This window comes from Lissotriton helveticus, chromosome 4_1 (assembly GCF_964261635.1).
Source record: "Lissotriton helveticus chromosome 4_1, aLisHel1.1, whole genome shotgun sequence".
Lineage (NCBI taxonomy): Eukaryota > Metazoa > Chordata > Amphibia > Caudata > Salamandridae > Lissotriton > Lissotriton helveticus.
Window position 1 is genome coordinate 1,818,092,262 of NC_136063.1, and position 20,626 is coordinate 1,818,112,887.

The 20,626-nt window shown below is 44.9% G+C and overlaps 1 protein-coding gene across 3 annotated transcripts in view; it reads left to right on the top strand.

Annotated features, from left to right (window-relative positions):
• The window catches only part of LOC144829368 (xaa-Pro aminopeptidase 2-like), a 449,433-nt gene that overhangs the window by 157,237 nt on the left and 271,570 nt on the right, over positions 1–20,626 (top strand). For all 3 annotated transcript variants that reach the window (XM_078688440.1, XM_078688439.1, XM_078688441.1), the window contains one exon: positions 15,110–15,173. In XM_078688440.1, coding sequence (XP_078544566.1) covers positions 15,110–15,173 — 64 coding nt within the window. The remainder of the gene's footprint in view (positions 1–15,109; positions 15,174–20,626) is intronic.

Genomic DNA, 20,626 nt, shown 5'->3' on the forward strand with positions numbered 1-20,626 from the left:
GGGGGTGATGTCGGCCTCGCATGAGGAGTGTTAGACTGCCAAGAGGTAACAGTGACACCTGCCTTCTGCTGCCTGACGCCTATGAGGTCTGTTGTCTCTACAAACTGCAGCACAGGATGTGAAAATCTCCGCACCTTAGGCACAACCAGACCACCAGCAGAAGGTGTGTGGCAGAGAGATACTTTTTTTAAAAGATGTTGGTGAAATGCTTTATTTGAGGCAACAAAATGCAATGTGAAAATACTTAATTTTTTCTTTTGAAAAAACATTTGAAACACTGCTTTAATGTAATCATTAGATTAAAGCAGCGATTTGCAGGGATCTTTTTATTCTTAAATAAAAACAGCACACTTTAAGTTGTTCCTGGTCACAAATTAAGGCCAGTAAATTCATTCTACATTTCCTTTCATTACATTTTAATGAAATAATGAACGAAATGTAAAATAAGTTCATGGCTCTGGTGTGTGCCTAAGGACAACTTACAGGTACTTTATTAAAACATAATCCTCATAAAACGTCCCTTTAGTTGTATGGCACAATAAACATAAGGCTTAACACATGACTTTAAATGTATACCATTTCAAAAAAGTACCTCAACCCCAATAGTGGCTATATTTTTCTGTTGTAAGTGCAGCCAATGAACAGGGTAAGCGAAGACATGAACCAAGCCTATATGTATGACCCCCTTCCTTCAACGAGCACAGATTTGAAAATATTGTGAATAGTGACACAAAAGTTATACAAAAATGGTATCTTTTAAAAAATCACAGCTGTTATTTCTCCAACATGCAGAAGCATTTCCTCAGAGCATCAAATGATATCACTGGATTGAAAGGCATTTTTGGAAGTTATAGTTTTTAAACAAGAAACTGTCATGGACTCCCATCGTCCCTGATGACAAATGCTATATTGAGCAATCAATCATTTATAGAGCGCAGCATCTCACCCATTAGAATCTTGAGGCGCTTGTAGCCACCGCAATTCGTATCTCATTCGAACATCCAGGCCTTGAGTTCTCTTTTCAATTGTTGGAGCAATGGGGTTGTCCTTAGGTGCAGGGGAAGGGAGTTCCATATCTTGGCTCTCTGGTGTGAGAAGTAGAATATTCCGCTGTTGGTTTTTTGTATCCGAGGGGGTGTCTGCGAGGAATTGGGAGGCAGACAGGAGCTGTCTAGTTGGTAGATGGAAGCTAAGTTGTTTGTTGAGGTATGCTGGTTCATCATTGTGTGGGGCTTTGTAGGCGTGGGTCAGCATCTTGAAATGGCATTGCTTCTGTATCGGAAGCTAGTGTCGTTTCTTGAGGTGGGGTGTGTTGTGGGTCCTTCTTGGTAGGTCAAGGAGGAATCTTGCTGTTGCGTTCTGTATTGTCTGTAGTCTCTTCAGGAGGAGTGTCGTGATTCCTACGTGAAGAGCGTTTCTGTAGTCCAGCCTGATGGTGATGAGGGCCTGTGTGATTGTCCTTCTGGTGTTGACTGGGACCCACTTGAAGATCTTGGGAAGTGAGGAAGCTGGGTTTCAAGATCTAGGTTTAATCTGGAAACCCTGGGTGATGGGTCTTTGGTGCCTGCTTGTAAGTGTGAAGGGGAGAGGAAATCATTAGCCAGTTTACCATTTCCCATGACACTAAAAGAATACAAACTCCTGATCCAAAATTAGTACATTTATTATAAATCCAAGAAAAGTCGGACATACAAACACCTCAAGACGAGAGTGTAAAGGTACATGGGCACTAATATACTACCAAACCTACGAGTGAAATTTAGGCAGTACAGTATGTACAGAATGACCAATTTAAGAAACAACCCACAGCTCATTATTGCCAACATCAAGAGCCCCATTCATTGGCGATTCGTAAACAAAACATATCAGTCTGCCCCAACACTACTGCTAATGTGACATCCCTACTTAACATTTCTCCAAGCAAGTCATCAGAAAGGTGTCAGCACGTGAAGTCTTCCTAAGAAGCACACTCACGTTGAATGGGTTGAGTAGCATGAACCTACAGAGCTTGTTCTAAGATGCTCCCCTCTCTCCAGGCAGAAGTCCCCAGACTCTGTCCCTAACCCCAATACAAAAGTCGAAAATCACCCCCCCCCTCCCTCACAAACACATCACAAGACCTCCTCATCCATTCAAAATCATCCTTGCAGGTAACTTTCCATGAGGCAATGGTTTCCAGGCCTTCTCTGACGAGAAAGAACACCACCTACATTATCTGTGCAGCTGTTCAAAAGCACCCTCTCCTCCCTATGTCTGTCTGGCTCCTGAAACAAAGACGTTATTCTAGCTAATGAGGTTGAATTCTTGCACCTGCAACAGAGACGTGAAGAGAGAAGGATTCTACATGCACAGGAATTCCATAAGCAACCTTCAACGTGAGAGCAAACAGGGAGAAACAAACGTTAGGCCTTCTAAGTTTGGCTAACAAAGTAACAATACACAAGTTTAGAATACATGTATATATGGGTCATTAATATCCACACAATATATGAACATTAGTATTAAAACATTAATTAGTTATGAATATACTTTTACACATCTATGATAGCATCTAAGCACATACAATTACAAAACAATTTTTGGCCCCAAATAAAAAAAATACTACATCAATTCACGTTATTGCAATACACAATCTAATGACCTAAGGTTATTAAAGCAACAGATTATATGTGGATGAGAACTATCTATGATTATGATGCAACCCTATGATTGGAAGAACAAAATTGCGCTCTATCAGACACAAGTGGAGTGAGTAAAAACAGGCCAAATTGACTGCGTTGACTTGTTTTTCCATCAAGAGTTTGCGGTCCAGGATGATGCTGAGTTTGCGGGCATAGTCTGTTGGGGCCAGTGGTGGGCCAAGATGTGCTGGCCACTGTGTGCCATTCCAGATCAAGGTGTTGTTGCCAAAGATGAGGACTTCGGTCTTTTCAGTGTTGAGCTTCAGACAGTTGTCTTTCATCCATTCGGTGACGTCCATCATGCAGATGTGGAAGTTGGCTCTGGCGGTGGAAGGGTTTTCGGTCAGCGAGATGAAGAACTTGGTGTCGTTGGCGTATGAGATGATGTTGAGTGTGTGTGATCTGACGTTGTGAGCCAGGGGCGTCATGTTGGTTTTGAAGAGGGTGGGGCTGAGTGATAACCCTTGGGGAACTTCACACATGATCTTCTTAGGGTCTGACGTAAATGACGGGAGAAGGACCCTCTGGGTCCTTCTGGAGAGGAATGATGCTATCCATTTAAGGGCATTTCTCTGGATCCCGACATGGTGGAGTCTGTTGATCAGTGTGTGATGGGAGATGGTGTCGAAAGCAGCAGATAGGTTCAGGAGGATGCGGGCTGCCATTTTGCTGTAGTCCAGGAGGGCCCTGATGTAATCAGTGGCTGCTACCCAGGCCATCTCGGTGCTGTGGTTGGCTCAAAATCCAGATTGGGAGGGGTCCAGCAGGTTGAGGTGCCCCAGGTGGTGGATGAGTTGCTTGAGGATCGCTTTCTCAAGGATGTTCGCTGGCTGGAAATGGGAGAAGAGAGATGGGGCGATAGTTCTTTGGCTTGGTGGAGTCGGCGGAGGCTTTCTTCAGGTGGGGCCTCACTCCCACCTGTTTCCAGTCTTCTTGGAAGGAGGCCGATGTGATTGAGGTGCTCAGGACCTTTCTGAAGTTTGTCTCCGATAATCTTGTTTCTGAGGTTGAAGACGTGGTGGAGAAGGGGTCTGTGGGTACTTCTGAGTGCACGGAGTTCATGATGGAGATGGTGTCTTGCGCAGCGAGAGGGTCCCATAGGGTTCGAGGTGTTCCAGATTTGTGTTCGTGGGTGTGGGTTGGTTTATATTGTCATCAACCGAGGGTTGATATTTGAAGTTCTCGTAGACTGTAGAGATTATGTTGTGGAAGAAGTCCGCCAGCATGTTGCACAGTTCCTGTGATGGTGTGATGTCGTTCTCGCTGGCAGTGGGGTTGGAGAATTCCTTCATGATGGTGAAGAGTTCCTTGCAGCAGTTGGCGCTGGCCTCAATGTAGTCTGCTAAGGTTTTCCTTTTTGTTTCTTTCAGGAGCTGGTAGTACTGTTTGAGAGCTGTCTTGAAGGTGGGGCAGTCTTCTGTTTTTCTGCTGGAGAGCCCTTTCCTTTCTAGTTGCCGGCTGATGCACTTGGATACTTTCAGTTCTTTGGTGAACCAGCTGGCTCTTTTGGTTGGTTCCTTGGCATTGGCTGTCTTGGTGGGGTCGGCACATTTTGTGATCCATTGGGAGAAGTACTTTGCTGCTTAATCAGGGTCGTTGTTGGGTTTGAGAGGCGGGCTCTGAGAGCCTTCCATGTTCCATAGGCCTTTAGATATATGTTTCCAGTCTATTCGTGTGGATCTGTGGTTCACTCTGCTTGTGTTGGTGGGTCTTGAGATGGTGAAGTGGAGTGGATGCTGTGATGATCGGTCCACGTATTTGACTCTGTCGCTGGAAGTGAAAATAGATTTGATAGTGTGTACTGCGATGTGAGTGGGGTCCGTGACCAGCTGCTTGAGGCCGATGTTGTTCGCACTCTCCAGGAGTTGTTGCCATTGGTGGGGTCATCGAGGTGAAAGTTGATATCTCCTAGGAGGATGTAGTGCTCTGAGTCAATGTTGATGAGGTTGCAGAAGCCAGGGCATGGTCTGGGCGGTCTGTAGGCGAGAGTGCCTCTGATGGTACTCATCCCATCTGAGTGTAGTTGAAAGTTAAGTTTTTCTGTAATTTGGGTTGGGTAGTCGGGGGAGGTCAGGAATCGGAGGGTGTCCTTGTAGATGATGGCGACTCCAGGTCCATGTTTGTTGGTCTTGTCTCAGTGTGTTAGTTTGTATACTTTGGTGGTTGCAACACCGGTGCAGAGGTGGGGCTCAGCCAGGTTTCTGTGAGGAAGATGACGTCTGGATTGATGGATGAGATAGTATCCCATATCTCTGTGTCTTGCTTTCCGAGAGAACGTGTGATTAATAGGATACACTGGAGGTTGTTTGTGGTGGTTTCCGTCAACATGGTGGGAGTGGTGGTATTTCCTGTATTCCTGGTGTTGCTGACTTCAGTGCTGCAGTTGAAGCAACAGTGTAGGCATGATAATGGTCGTTTGGTGGTACGTGGGGATATCCAGCAGCACTGGTTGTTGTAGTATCCAGGGCCAGGTGGTCAGAAAGAGTGTAGCTGCATGGGTTGGAAGGGCCAGGGTTTCTGGTGCTGAGCATGTCCCAGGCAAAGACGCGCAGATGGGATTGCTTTAGGCATGCCTTGGGTGTGCCAGGGGCGTGGCTGCACAGGGGCCTTCATAAGTAGTCCTGGGAGGTGGGAAGAGCTGATTGGGAGGTGGGAGGGCACAGGGTAGGGAAGCGGTGACAAAACAGGCATAGGGAGAAGAGGTATAAATAAATAGTTCAATAAATTAGGATACAGTCAAACAAATGTGGGCAAAAAAGAAAATCCACTCGATAAATACGGGTGCCAAAGGGACTCAGATTCACAATGCAAGCTAATACAATCCAACAAAAGTGGGCACAACACAAGGGAGACAGACAATGCATGCATACAGAACTGCAGCAATTCAAAAAAGCAGAGGGGAGAGCTGGAACTGAACCGTGGTTCATGGCGAGATCAATGCTGTGGTGGTTCCTCTGAGCTACAAGGAGCGACAGCAGGGGAGCAGCTATCTGGAACTCAGAGAAGGTTGAGGGCCAAACTAAGAGTCAAGTCATTTGTACCATACATTTGGTATAGCTCATTCCTACATGGAGCAACTTTATAGTCTGTCAGGGAATATTTTTGTACAGTGCACACTCTGAGTTCAAGCATTTAAAGGAGCCATTATGTGTGATAATAAAGAAAAAAAGTCAAGAAGTAATAAAATCATTGTATTTCAACATTTATATAGCCCTTACTATCAACCCTTTGTGCAGCACTGAAGTGCTTACCTACATGGTCAGCAAGCTACGCAATGTACGATGTATGGTTGGAATGGTGTTGTTATTGTTTTATGATCCCATATGTGGGAAGTGTTTCCATGTCAATAATGATGACCACTAAGGCGTATTTTCCATATTATGGGCCATAGCAGTGTGGCAGATGACACAGTGTAAGAAACAGATGTGCAGCTTATGGTTTTTAGTATGTTGGTAGGGCCCTATAATTGCTCATGATTGTAGTCTACTGGTGCCTGCATAGGTCAGGATCACACATTGTGTTCAAGAGGGAAGACTAATACCAGGTTTTCTTGTTTCATGTTGTGCATTGCATACACTAAGTGGGTAGCTCTTTCTCTGTAGAGGCCCTTTAGTCAATGAAGTTGGGTGTGGGGGGACTATGGGAATAATTCACAAGTTGTTCGGCCTTTAGTAGCTCACAATGATTTTCAATGATCAGAAGTAGCTCTCAATACAGAAAAGGTTGGAGACCCCTGCTATAAAGTAATCTATTTTTACCTAATTGCTCTTATTATTTTTTTGTCCTCATTTATCACCTTGGTTTCAAGTGAGGTCGCCGTCTGGGACACTACAATCTTTCACAGGTTAACATCCAGGCAGGGTATGGTTTTAGTCGCCTCTGAATGGACCGACACCCTCAGATATGTTATGTCCTCAGGGACCATCAAATAAGAAACCAAAAAGGGAGTGCTAACACTACCTTAGCCAGCAAAAGGTGCAAGTACAACCAATATCTCCCAGATAGTGAATCCGGGCTCTTCGGGTTCAAGAGCACCATTGGTGAGTAATCATCAGACCGGGAAAAAAAAAACCCTGTTAAGTCAATGACCCCAATCCAGCTGGTGACAAAATGCTCTCTTAGCTGGGTTACCAGATCTTACTAGATCAACTCTAGACACTTGCAAAACTGAAATCTGCCAGTCGAGGTGTGAGGGCGGAACAGAGTCTTTCCACTTTTTGCAAATCTCTCTACGGGCAAGTAGGATTGAATAAAACAGGAGACTTTTTGCTTGCCCTTGAACCTCGGCCGAGGGCCCAAAGATGACAGTAGAAAGGTCTAGGGTGATTTGACTTCCTAACGATTCAAAGAGAGTGTGGCATATAGCATCCCAAAAAGGAGTTAAGCGAGGGCACTCAAAGAACATGTGGGCATCTGAGGCCGCTAGTAGACCACATTTAGGACAAACCACAGGGTTCCCTTGTGAGAATTTTGAGAGTCTGAGGGGAGAATAGTAGGCCCTGTGGAGCGTGAACAAATGGTTTCTGCACAGCCATGATGGCTTAACAAGATCCCACAAAACTTTAAATGAGCTGCTCCACATATCCTTTACATTATGTCCCGGCATAGTAGGTCCCCAAAGCTGGTCTGGTAGCAAAAAGTCCCCATCGAGTTCCTCAATAATCAGATTGTACCAGAGGGAGACTACCTTTTTGGCCGGTGGATTATCTACCATCTGGGATACTAAATGACTATAGCCTCCAATTGGAAATCTATTTGCCAAGGATGGCCGAGCCAAGAAGGAATGAGTCCACCCAGCCATTTGCATATATTTAAACCTTGATAGGTTAGGACCCATTCTATCTCTCAGACACTCCCACGGAAGCAAACTACCCTCTGAAAATAAGTCCCCCCAAACTAGCATCCCTGCCTCCTTAAGCGGAGCCACCAAGCTATCACCCAGCCACAAAGGGCTCTCCGGAAGACCCCAAAGAGGTGTCCATAGCCATACTAGCTAACTTTTAAGTTGACCATTAACTTTGCCCACGTTTTTGTTAAACCCTGCAAAATCTTCAACTTAATTTTTAAAAAAAACTTTTGGTTGCCAAATTTAAACAAAAAACCTGACTGGCTAAGACCTTCCCCATCGAGCAAAGCTGAGAGCAGAGCTCCCACTCCCGAATCCACAGGCATCTTTAAAAGCATTCTAACATGCGAGAGTTGAAATGCCCAGGCGTACAACTGCAGATCAGGGGCAGCCAACCGCCCTTCCTCTCTGCATCTCCTAAGTTTCTTCCAGGCAATCCGCAGAAGATGCCTATTCCAAATAAAGGAAGAGATATCCGCCTGTAACTTCGCTATTATGGAGGGGTCAAAATAAAGAGGGATCATATTGAATAAAAAGAAAACTTTGGGTAAAATGGTCATTTTGACCATGTTAACTCTCCCTAAAAGAGATAATGGTAGTGATACCCAGGATCGGATTACCTGCCGGCAATGCTTTGCTACTGCAGAGAAGTTAGAGGCTACTAAATGGTTTATGTCCTTCGTGATGTTTAAGCCAAGACATCGCATAGAAGATCCTGGCTGTATGCTGATTTCACAGAGATCATCATTCCAAATTAAAACCTCGGTTTTTGAGGCATTTACCTCGTACCCTGATACTTCCCCGAACTCCTGTGCTACCTTCAATGCTGCTGGAAGTGCGGTTTGTACATCAGAAGAAAGGATAAGCACATCATCCGCATAGAGGGCTACCTTCCGCACCCAACCCCCATACGAGAAAGGCTTAATATTCATGTCATCCCTCAAGCGTTGCGCTAGGGGCTCGATATACAAATAGAATAGGAGAGGGAAGAGAGGGCAGCCCTGCCCCGTCCCTCTGGAGATGTTAAAGGGGTCCGATAGCGCTCCATTAACCAATACCCGAGCAGTAGGGTTTTGATACAGAAGACCTATGGCTCACCAAACCCCCCCCCCAATGTTAAATTTGGCCAAGGCCTCCGACAGGTATATCCAATTCACCCTGTCGAAGGCCTTGGTGGCATCCAGAGTTACCGCAGCCAGAGGAAGGGACGCAGCAGTAGCCATATCCATGGCTCCTATTAAATCATATGTTAATTCATACAGCTGACATCCTTTTACGAACCCCTTCTGATCCTGGTGAAGCAACTCGGGAGCAACCCCTGCCAGCCTCCTTGCCAAAGCAGTAGCAAAGATTTTGTAGTCTACATTTAAGATCGAAATTGGCCTATAAGACCCGCAAGAGGAGGCAGGCCTACCAGGTTTCAGAATAAGAGTAATGGAGGCACTGTTTCAAGATTCTGGGGGAGGCTGACCGTCCATCAAAATTTGGTTAAATAGAGTGACAAGAGTTGGTGTGATTTCATGTTCTAATAACTTAAAAATTTCTGCTGGTAGACCGTCGGGTCCTGCCGCTTTCCCTTTCTTGCCACTTCGAATGGCTGCCCTAACCTCCTCCTCAGAAATCTCACTATCCAAGAGTATACTTTGATCAGCAGACAGGGCCGGAAGGGAGATTTTACTTAGCCAATGCTTAACTAGATCAGGGTTGATGGATTTATCTTCATGGTATATTTCCTGAAAAAATTCTCTAAAGGCTAATCTTATGCTCTCATCCGAAGTATTTATGGAATCATTTGAGGCTATTGACACAATGTTGTTACGAGCCTGATCTGTTTTAGCCTTCCAGGCCAACAGCTTCCCTGCGCCTTCCCTATATTGGAAGTGGACCAGTTTGCTGGCTTCCCATCTTTGCTGAACTCTCTTACTCAGAACTAAACCCAAGTGTGCTTTTAAACCAAGCAACTTATCCTGGAGTGATTTTGAGGCCGCCTCCATAGAAGCGGGCAAAACATCGATATCTGATTGAGTTTTAGCAATGTCTATCTCAATGGAAGCAACCTCCTCCCTATATTGTTTAGAGCGATAGGAAACGTTGCCTGTAATAAGCCCCCTTAGGCACGCCTTAAGGGAGTCCCAAACTACTCCAGACGCTGCTGAACCAACATTTATGATCATAAAACTTTGGATCTCGCTCTTAAGATAGGAGACATCATCAGGATGTGAAAGAAGAGAGCGATCAAAAGACCAACCTCTAGGGGAGATGCTAGGAGTCCCCTTATACTCTATGAGTATTGCCGAGTGGTCAGACAGATGTAAAGGGAGGTACCTTATAGATTTAACAGCATCCGTCAGACTCTGACTTATCAGAACAAAGTCAATTCTGGATTTATGATGGTATTTATAGTTTCTAAAGGAAATGCCCTGTTGCTGTCCTGACCTTAATCTCCAAATGTCCACGTATCCATATTGTCTCATAGATGTGAGCAGAAAGGACCTAGATTTAGAAAGGGCCACCAGACGACTACTAGGAGTTTTGTCCAGGAGAGGGTCCAAGACTATATTGAAGTCGCCTGCCCATATGGTTGGTTCCGGACATGACAGGAGGTGGGCAAAAATAGCCTCAAGAGAAGAGGGGTCATCAATATTAGGCCCATAGTAACCAACAAATGTATATTGGACCCCAGAGATGACAACTGTGGTAATGACCCATCTGCCACCTGGGTCCACGATCTGGGCAACTAACCTGGCTTTAAGCTGTTTTTTAAAAATAATTGATACCCCTCTGATGTTAGTATTCTGTGATGAAGACACCGCGAAGTCAATCCATCTATTTTTCTTCACTAAGGCAAGAGATTCAGCATGCGTCAGATGAGTCTCCTGGAGTATAACTACCTGTGCCTCTGAATCACGCACATACTGTAAAATTTTATCAGCTCTTGGTTTGGAACGCAGGCCATTAACATTCCAGGAAATGACTTTAATATACCCCATAAATTCTAATCCAAGGCCTAGCTAAATACACCTGCACAAGGAAAATAACCACTCTACACCTTTGCAAAACTGTTACCAGTTAAGACAGCAACATATACAATTGAACTAAAACCGAATGAAAAATGAGGAACTTTTCGTTTTTAACCCTCGACCCCTCCCCCTTCTACCTCTGTGACCCCCCCACATCCCTCCACCCATCCCCTGGAGAACCCTTGCTTTATCTAACCGGAACAGGTCCAGTAGATAGCACCCCTCCCCGCGCTCCTGCAAGAACTACTCCAACCCCAAATCTAAGTGCATAGTGCAATGACCTGGTATTATACAGGATTCCAAAAAGTTAAATTTCATCTCTTGCTATAATATTAGTCAAAAAATTAGTGTATGATTAAGATAGCAATAGACTAAGCTAAATTAGACCAAGCTAATCTGTATTTTAATTTTAACTTTCCTATATTAAATAGTTCATGAAACGTGTTCTCCCATTTTTTTTTCAATTTCTTTTTCCCTTATGTGTGTTTTATTTTTTTAACTAACTCGAGGAACTCTTACTTTTACTGCCCAGGGTTAATAACAACTCATCCGCTGCCAGCACAGATCTTATATTAAACATTTTGTTATTGTGCATGACTATTAAGGCAGCAGGAAACATCAGTTGTGCCGTAGCACCCAACCCCCTAAAAGCTTCCAGTCGCCTCCCAAATTCCCACTGCTTTTCCAGTGTAACTCTTGAAAGATCGGACCTTATTTGAAAAGTATATCCCTTCCCCGCCAAGGATTTTTGTTTCAAGGGGAGATTAAGAATATGATCTTTAAGAGAGTATGTATGAAAGTTCACCAAGATTTTACGTGGTTTAGACCTTTGGGGGTTTCGTCTAAAAGGGTCCCGATGGACTCTTTGGATATCAAGAGCGAGGTCTTCCACTGATTGATCTAAGGACAAGGACTCATTCAGGAGGTGAATAACAAATTGCTTAATTTCAGACCCTTCTGTTCCCTCAGGGACATTGAGAATGCGGATATTGCTCCGTCTTGCATTTTTTTCCAAAGTTTCCATTCTGTCCGCCAGGTCCATATCAGCCCTTTTAAGCCTAGTGATGTCATCCTTGACCTGGTCCAAATGGACAGATAACACAGCTACTGTCTCTTCCAATTTCCCTGTTCTTGATGTGAGACCATCAATTTTACCATCCAAAGATTCGCAGTAATTCCTGATCTCCAACTGATTGGCCGAGGATTCCTCAAACCCCTTTTTTATATCTAGCGATAGGGAAGAAAACATGGCTGCCAGAGAACCTGCAGGGACGCTGCACTCATCAGGCTTGGCTATAGAGGCTAGAACTGGGGTCCCCTGTTCTTGTAAGGCTTCCTGAGCATTGACCTTTCCGGGCCCCCCTGGAGCTTCAACAGGTAAGCCTTGGCCAACAGATGGAACGAACGCCGAGTATACAGTATCAGAGATCCCGGGCGAATCTGGCAGAGAGATAGTTTTTTCGACCGTAGAAGCGGAAACAGACAAATCAAACAATGGCTCAGCATTTTGGACAGATGGAACAGAAGAGCCAATTAGCGCGGGGGAGGCAGCAGGATCGAAAGCAAGTGCTGGATCAGATAAGGAGGGAGCTGTGGTTGAAGCTAGAGCTGACATAGCTGACATGGATCTATCCTCCGCGAGATCTAGCACCTGAGGAATAACCTTAAAGTACGAGCGGAGAGAGGGCGTGATTTTTGACCCCACACCCAGGACCACTCCAAGATTCCTAGTGGCTTTAGCAGATCTTAGCTTCTTGGTCTTTACCTCCGTAGACAGATAAGATGAGGTTTTATTTTTAACTGCGTCTGATTTCTCTGGGGGACTGCAGTAGTCTTTAGACTCAGGAGCAACTTTTTCCAAAGCCTCTTTCTTTTTTCTCCCACGCTTACTCTTTAACTAACAACTTTTTAGAGGTGACTGAAATAAATCAGGCTGATGCCCGCCTGGGGTAGTATGAATCAGACCAGGTTGAAGCTCACAGTTTTTTCCCCCCCTTCCTCACTGCTAATTGCAGAGGGTGCCCCACTATCTCCCTCCACAATATCTACAGGCGAAGGCTTAGGTAAAGGATTTTTTGATCGCACCTTGTTCTTTTGAGTGCCGCTGTAAGTCTTACCACTGGGGGTTTGCACGAGGCTTCGTGCCTTCCTGCCCCTTCTCAGCTCCAGGGCGGCCACAGCCCACAGCCGCAGCCCCAGGGAGACCTGAAACTGCCGCGGAGACAGAGGAAATCCAATCCTCCCAGGATCACTGCGAACCAAGCAAGCCGAACGGTAACCTCCGCTGATTGGATCCAGCATGCGGAGGGAAGACAGACTCTACAGATGCCGGAAAAAAGAAACACTCACGGACGCCAAACACGCTATGTGAGTAACTCAAAAGAAATAAAAACAAAGGATATTTCCCCCTTCTTGCCTCTACCGAGGGGCACCGAGGGTCTTCAAATGTTGAATTCCGGGCCAAATCACGAGTCTGCCGAGCGGAGCAGCTCATTGCAGGAGCGCGTTCACGGAGCACCGCGGCAGGTCAGCCGACTGCCGCCATGTTCTCCTTTCCAAAAACCCTATTGCTCTTATTGTTGAACCAAACGGTTTAGTGCCATAACATTTGCAAATGTTCTCTTATTTTAGATGTTTCTTTGTGTGAACGTCAAAGCTCACAATGATTTTCAATGATCAGAAGTAGCTCTCACTACAGAAAAGGTTGGAGACCCCTAAGCTATCTGGACCTCCGGGAAAGTCGAGGGTTGAACTAAGAGTCAAGTCATCTGTACCATATGTTTGGCTTAGCTTATTACTACATGGAGCAACTTTATAGTCTGTCAGGGGGTATTTTTGTACATTGCACACCCTAACCTCATGAATTTCAAGGTGCCATCATGTGTGATAATAAAGAAGAAGGCAAGATGTAATAAATTATTTGTATTTCAACATTTATATAGTGCTTATTACCTACTCCTTTGTGTGGCAATGAAGCGCAAACCTACATGGACAGCAAGCTACATAATGTAGGGTGTATGATTGGAATGGTGTTGTCATTGTTTTTTGATCCCATGTGGGAAGTGTTTCCATGTCATGAGTGATGACCAGTGAGGTGCATTTTCCACGTTATGGGAAGTAGCAGTGTGGTGGATGATACGTGTAAGAGACAGATGTGCAGCCTATGGTTTTTAGTATGTTGGTAGGTGAAGTAGTTCTCACTACGGAAATGGTTGGAGACCCCTGCTATAAAGTAATCTATTTTTACCTAATTGCTATTATTTTTTAAACCAACGTTTTAGTGCTATAAAATTTGCAAATGTTCTCTTATTTTAGATGTTTCTTTGTGTGAATGTCAAAGGTCTGATCTAGAATTTGGCGGGTGTCCCACCACCCCACTGGACTGCTCATCATATTTTGAAATCCCTGGCAGGCACATCACTGTCTCAGTGCATCTAGCGATGAGGTGGATGCACTGTAGACACAACTGAATGTCAAGTGGTTCCCCATGTTGTTTCAGCCAGCTTTGCTTACTCTTTTGTTATTCTCAAATAGACTCCAAAGGTGGGAGTTTGTTTGAGAAAATCAAAAACTCAGTAGCTGTGACGTGCCTGGAGTTTTGTTTTTGTGTGTCAGAGCTATGATTTGTTTGATACCATGCCTATCATGTAAGACCGGGACATAAAAAATCAATGGCGGTAACCCCTTTTTTGAATATGGCACGGCTGTCACCACTGTGACTCGATGGTCCTGTGGCAGATGGGTGAGGGTTTTTTAAAGTGGAGACCGCTGAGGCTCTGCCACTGTAAACCCAGCAGCCTCACACCTCTAAATAAGGTATGGAGCGTTGCAATGGACAACGCGTGGGCACCGCCAATTTTTGGCAGTCCCCCTGCTCCACCCAAGTCCTAAATGACCCCACTACTTCTTTATCACTGGACTAGTCATTTGACTTGTTGACTTTCCAGCTTCGGTTATATGATCAAGCCTTGAACTTGACCAAGTACCCAAAGGGAGAGCTTTTTAATCTGCTTCATCCTGTGAACAACTGAATTACATTGCTGCTACATTGGTTAGGTTGCAATAAACCTCAAACAAATCTTTTATAATATCCTTGACAGGGTCTTTCCCAAAGAGAATGCTGAGCTTTTTGTAAGATTTGAGAGAATGCCAGTGTCAGGGGTATCAAATGTGCAAACCTTTCTGTATCCCATGTAGATTGAGAATAATCTTAGGGTGCTCCAAGGGAAAAGGGTAGCCACTTCACCCTCTAATGTGAAGTGGACAAAGTCCACAATGTGAGCAAAAATATATACAGCCCCTGAGCAACACAGCATTCAAACATCAATAAAACACTGTTCTGGTTCTTTAGTTGTAATCCTTTGTCTTTTTAGTCTTCCATCTTTACAGACAGTTTTAGGTCACCTCTGGAATTCAGTATTCATTCCAGTCAAAACTGTAGCCACAGTGCTGTGTTGCCCAGGGGCTATATATTTTTGCTCTTTGTAAGATTGTGTGTATAATGAATTTAAGAGGTTTTTCCAAGTGTTCCTTTTATAATTGTGACTGCTGTTATTTTTAAGAGTGAATACATCGCAGATCGAGATGCAAGAAGGGCATGGATGACAGGATTTACAGGTTCAGCAGGTGAGAAAAAATATGAATTTTGAATGAATAGTTGGTCGGTCTCGGGCTGACCAAAAAATGTGACTTGTCCAGAAAAACATTTGTACCAATCACCTAACACTTAGATAGATATTCATACATAGTGTGCATTTCAGAAAAGATTAACTCCTAGAGTGATTGCCCATCTAACAGTAGAAGTAATTAGAAACAGCACGTTTCTCAGTGCTTTTTTTTGTCTCAAACTAATTATAGTAAGATTACCAAATCATAGTTATGTGCACGTTATTGCTGTTTATCTGGAAAGAAAGGTGACAAAATAATATTTATCTTCAGATCGATGGACCACTAAAACGTCTTCCCCCCATTATTAAAGAATTGTGCCGAAAACGTTAGTGGATTCACTTTTATAAATGGTGTCCAAAATATAAACGTTGGGCTTATCACATAACAGAGTAACTTTTTTGTAACTTTGTTTAGATGCTCGAGTAGGACTGCTTATTTGAGGGCACAGGCAAAGTAAGTTGTTTGATAGTTTCCTTCTGCGATTGCACAATAGCTTTAAAACTATGGATGGAATGCTAAGAAGAGGATATCCATCAATTATGTCATTTGAGATGTCATCGGTGATGTCATAAATGGTGTTATACAACATGTCATGAGTGATATAATATGTGAGGTAATAAGCAGTGCATGGCGGGGGCACAAATTATAGATAGCTCTACTAACTATAACTAGTGAATTTCTGTGTTTTTTTTTTTAGTTCAAAACGTTATATTTGTACTGACATATTTACTTAACAATAACATCGCTTTGACCTTTGGCTTTTTCAGTGAATTTTTAAGTTTTCTTTTCTGTTTAGTAACATATAATAACAATTCCTAACTATAACGTTACTTTAACCTTTGGTTTTTTCAGTGATTTTTTTTTTACTTAAAGTAATATTTTATTACTATAGGTAAAGCCAACCTCCTGCCACACATGAACTTTGTTTGTGCTTGGTGGGGGTTGTCTGCAAGGCCGACAGGCAACCATCTCTGGAGGTAGCCAACTCCACATCGCACATGGCCTTTGGTTGTACACGGCAAGGGGGTGGACCTAGGAGCTCCCACCATGAATGGCCTTTGGTCATGCACAGCAGGGGGTTGTCTGCAGGGCCTGCAGCCAACCATCTCTAGAGGCAACAAACCCCACACCGCCCATGGACTTTGGTCATGCTCGATGTGGGGTTGGACGTAGGGCCTGGCTTGGGACCAGACCCTGTGTTTTGACCCCCGCAGGCAGCAAAGACCAAACTGCACATAGCCTCTGGCTGTGCGCAGTGGGGCATTGCCTACAGGGCCTGGCCGTGCCCAACACTCCCACAGGCAGCCAACATCACGCTGCACAAAGCCTTTTACATGCTTGGTGTAGGGTTGGGCTGCAGGGACCTCATATCCTGGGGCATTTCCTTTCTAAACAAAAGGTGCCACAAGGCCACCCTCCCCTGAGGGAAAGCTTGCTTCCAGCCGGCGGGAGATTTAAAGTTGCTCCCACCAGGTGGGCCCAGACATGTGTTCTGTTTCCCTGCCTGCACTGCTGTATATTGTCTTTTGATCTACACCAGGAAGGAAATTTCATTGTGCCCTGACGAAAGCCCAGGACCATTTTTGACAAAAATTCTTTGGGCTGAAACAAGTTGGCAGTTTTTTAGGGTCTTAGGACTATAACCTCCAAAAAAGACCCGCTTTTATTATCTTTTTTACATTCACTACATCCCGATTAATTAAGGGATACCTGAGGGTGCAGTAGGATTTTTGTCTTTAAGTGCCCCTGGCCTACATCTCCTAAGAGCTCCCTGAAATACGGTTGAGCCCGCCCTGACCTTTAGGAGTCAGGGTGAACCCGATGACGAAGCATGACCCCAATAGGGTATGTGAGTGTTAAATTACAAAAGGAATTTGTTCCTTTCCGCTGTTGTGGTACACGCCACCATAAGGAGTTGAGAAGGCTTTAGGAGCCACTTTGGGGTCCGGATACACTGTTGTTAGTAGAGTTTAATTCGGGAGGAGGTATCTTCACCCTCACCTCTCTTACCTCTTCTTGTGGACAGTGGGTGGCTCTCCACTGCCACTTGTGGGTTACAGGGAATATTTTATTACCACATGTAACTATGCCAACTTCCCGCCAAAGGCCAAGAGTGGTGTAGGGTTGGCCCCCCTTTCCCGGGGGCATCCAATCCTTTACAAACACGGCATTCGGCATGAGTCCCTATGCCCAATAATAGAGGCAGCAACATTTCTTTTCATTGTCCAATCAGATTTTTCTATTATTTGATGTTGCGTGCCCACAGACTCCCATGAGAATCCTGCAAACTCAACCATCTAGATATCTATATACAACCATCTAGATATCTATACATTTTGAGCCTTCATTTCTCAGAAACTACTGAACAAATTTAGACCAAACAAAACAAGCATTGATGTTGTTGCACCAAGGATATTGTGCTGCGTAAATAAATACTTTTAAGGTCCCCAAAGCGCAATCTATTGGCTTTGCCAATGCTTGTTTTTTCTTACTGCTACTTTTATTCTGGGCACGCCTCAGCTGGAGATGTCCTTGTAGTCGGTCCCTGTTTAGGATATGCTTGAAGAGCCCAGCTAAGAGCACAGCCCCCCGTCGCCCCCAGCCCCCACCATCACCCTCCCACAGCGAATGCCCTAGCAGCCCCATGGCACCATCTGTTCTATTGGGGTGGAGGAGGGAGGGTCTGTCCGTGGGGGCATATCGAGACTCGCGCTGCTGATTTATTTCTTCTCAGGAATTGCTGAGGGGTCCCGGGAAGATCAGGTTTGGTTTGTCTCAGTTACTCCTAACATTTGAGGGAGTGTCCCCAAAGTGGGCTAATAAATAAATAAAGAACAAGTCTGACAAACGTCAGATGCTGTGCGCCACCGGTCTCCAAAACGGTGCCTTACGGTCTTCTTTGCGCAAGCAATATCTGCGTCTGTGGTCAGGCTCAGAGGTTTGCACACACTACAATCACACACACTCACTCACTCTCTCTTTCTGTATACCCTCGGCGGGAGCCGGCCTCTCACCTGCTGCTCGGGCTGGAGGGCGAGGGCGCGCGCGCGCTTGAGGGCTCTATTCTGCTATGATCTGTGCAGCTGCGGGGACAGCAGAGGGAAACGACCAGAACAAAAGGCCACCCCTCATACAGACAAAACAAGCTCTAATCCCCCAACACAGGTCATTCACCCCGGCTGAAGTGGGTCAAACGCTAGACTTCCACCCATTCTTCAACTCTTCCCTGACAGGGGCCCTCAGCACCTCTGACTGCACAGCACTGCAAGCCGGGCGGGCAAGGGGCTGAGATGGGGTGCCGGGCAAAGGGAAGGGGACTGAAAAGGAGGGATTAGGGCTGATGAGGGAGGGGACTGAAGAATGACTGTGGAGCCTGTGGGCCAAAGAAGAACTGTGAAGGAAGTGGAGTGAAAACTAGCAAAACTGAAGAAATAGGGCTCGGACTGAGGGAGCTGCGAAGGAGACGGGTAGAAGAGGGACTATAAGGGCAGCGGAGGGAATGACAAAGAGGCAGAGGGCCTACAGAGGGATTTGGGAGCAAATAGGTTGAGGGACTGGGGGGGGGGATGTGGCCTAACAGAGCAATGGACCTTGGGACAAAGTTCGATTCTCGGCGTGGGCTTCACATTCTGTGATCCTGGTCAACTCACTTAATCTCTCCATGCCTTGAAAATTAATCTGACCTTGAGAAAAGTAATCTGTTACCCATGTAAAGTGCTCCAATGCATTTTGCCGGGTTCACGCTATATTACATCTATATAAAAGGGCAAAAACGAAGGGGCAGATTTATGAAGGCCTTGCGCCGCCGGTGCGTCATTTTTAACATGGGAAAAAGTGACGCACCGGCGGCGCAAGGCCTTCATAAATCTGCCCCTAAGTAAATAGGGGTTGTAGAAGAGAGGCATCCTAAGGTCTGCGGAAGCTAAGGTGACTGGGGCGCTCCAATTTGCAGCCCGAGTCAGGGGCGAGCCCTGCACTTCCATTAGCTCCAATTGGTCTTTTATTAGGGTATTCAATCACTGCATGGCGGTAGTGCGCCTACATGCTTCTGACTTAATTATTCAAATGTTTACAAACACCTCGAACATTTGAAATGAGCTTGGAAATCAATAACAAGCTGCAGCCGGCAGCATGGGAGCTGCGGCGATTAATTGAGCTCGGGGACAGAAGGGGCGCGAAAATCTCTGGTGCAGACATCTGGTGCGTTCTCAGAAAAGCCCTATAAGTTGGACAGTGGGAGAAGCGGCGCCGCCTGTCAGCACCCTGTGATCTGTGGCAGGGCTCAGGCACACAACAATTCAAATAAAACATTTTTTAAGGGAGGTTAGAGAAACCAAGGCCATGCTAGAGAAATTCAAGAAGTTGTTAAAGTGTATGGCGTACCGAGAAATTAAAGTACTAGATAAAACTTAGAGGCTACAACTAAGATGCCACAGTAGTTCTAGAAGCATTGGAATTGAGAAAATAAAGCTATCTTTTAAAAACAAAACACGTGAAATTAATACAAGAAGTTGTTAAAAAACATATACTTGAAATGTATGTAATTTGGACATAAAGGGACTTTCAGAGAAATTGAGAAAAGTGGTTATACAAGTATAACAAAATTAAAGTATTTGTAAGGAAAATAGAGGACAAATCAGTAAAATACAAGGAGCTGTGAAAGCAGAAGTTCAAGTAGAGAAATGGGTGTGATCAGCAAAGAAAAACAAGCGCGCGTGCCTTTTGCAAGAAGAGGGTGGGGGAGTGCGGCAGTACTAGGCTAACAAGTGGGAGGGGTGGGGGGAGTGCGAGAGAACACACAGCGATTCCCTTGCGGGAGCGAGCAAACATATGTTGCCATAGCTCGCTCCCGCAAGTGAATCGCCAAACGTGCATGCATTGCCATTGAAAGTAATGCAATGAGTGCACGTTTTTGGCTGAAAAGCTGAAGCAATTTCTATAGGTCTTTTTCCTATGCCGCGCATGCACGCTGCGTAGGTGAGACCTAAAAAACACACTGTCTGGGTCAAGATGTAGCTGTCTTCCAAATCTAATGTAATTCTGGTTCTTGTTTGTTTTGTCTGTAACTGTCTTTAAAGTTCCCAATAGAAATTGCATGGGAAAATTTCTTTTCAGATCACCTCAAAACTTTCAAAGAAGGAACTGAGGTGGACGAGCCTTTTGTGTTTGAAACATCTTGTGAGGATTCGTCAAATAATGCCAAAGTTATTAGCAAAACAGAAAATCTATTTCCTATGGTGGGTTCAAAAAGCAACCTGAAATACACCAGACAGGATTTTTTAGTAACAATAATCAAAAGAAGGAAGAGCCACTGATTGACTGTTTCCCAATAGAAAGCAGCCTAACTGGTCCAGAACATGTTCAATGATACAAGTATGGGCAAGGTGGCTCAGTAAGACAGTATGATCAAT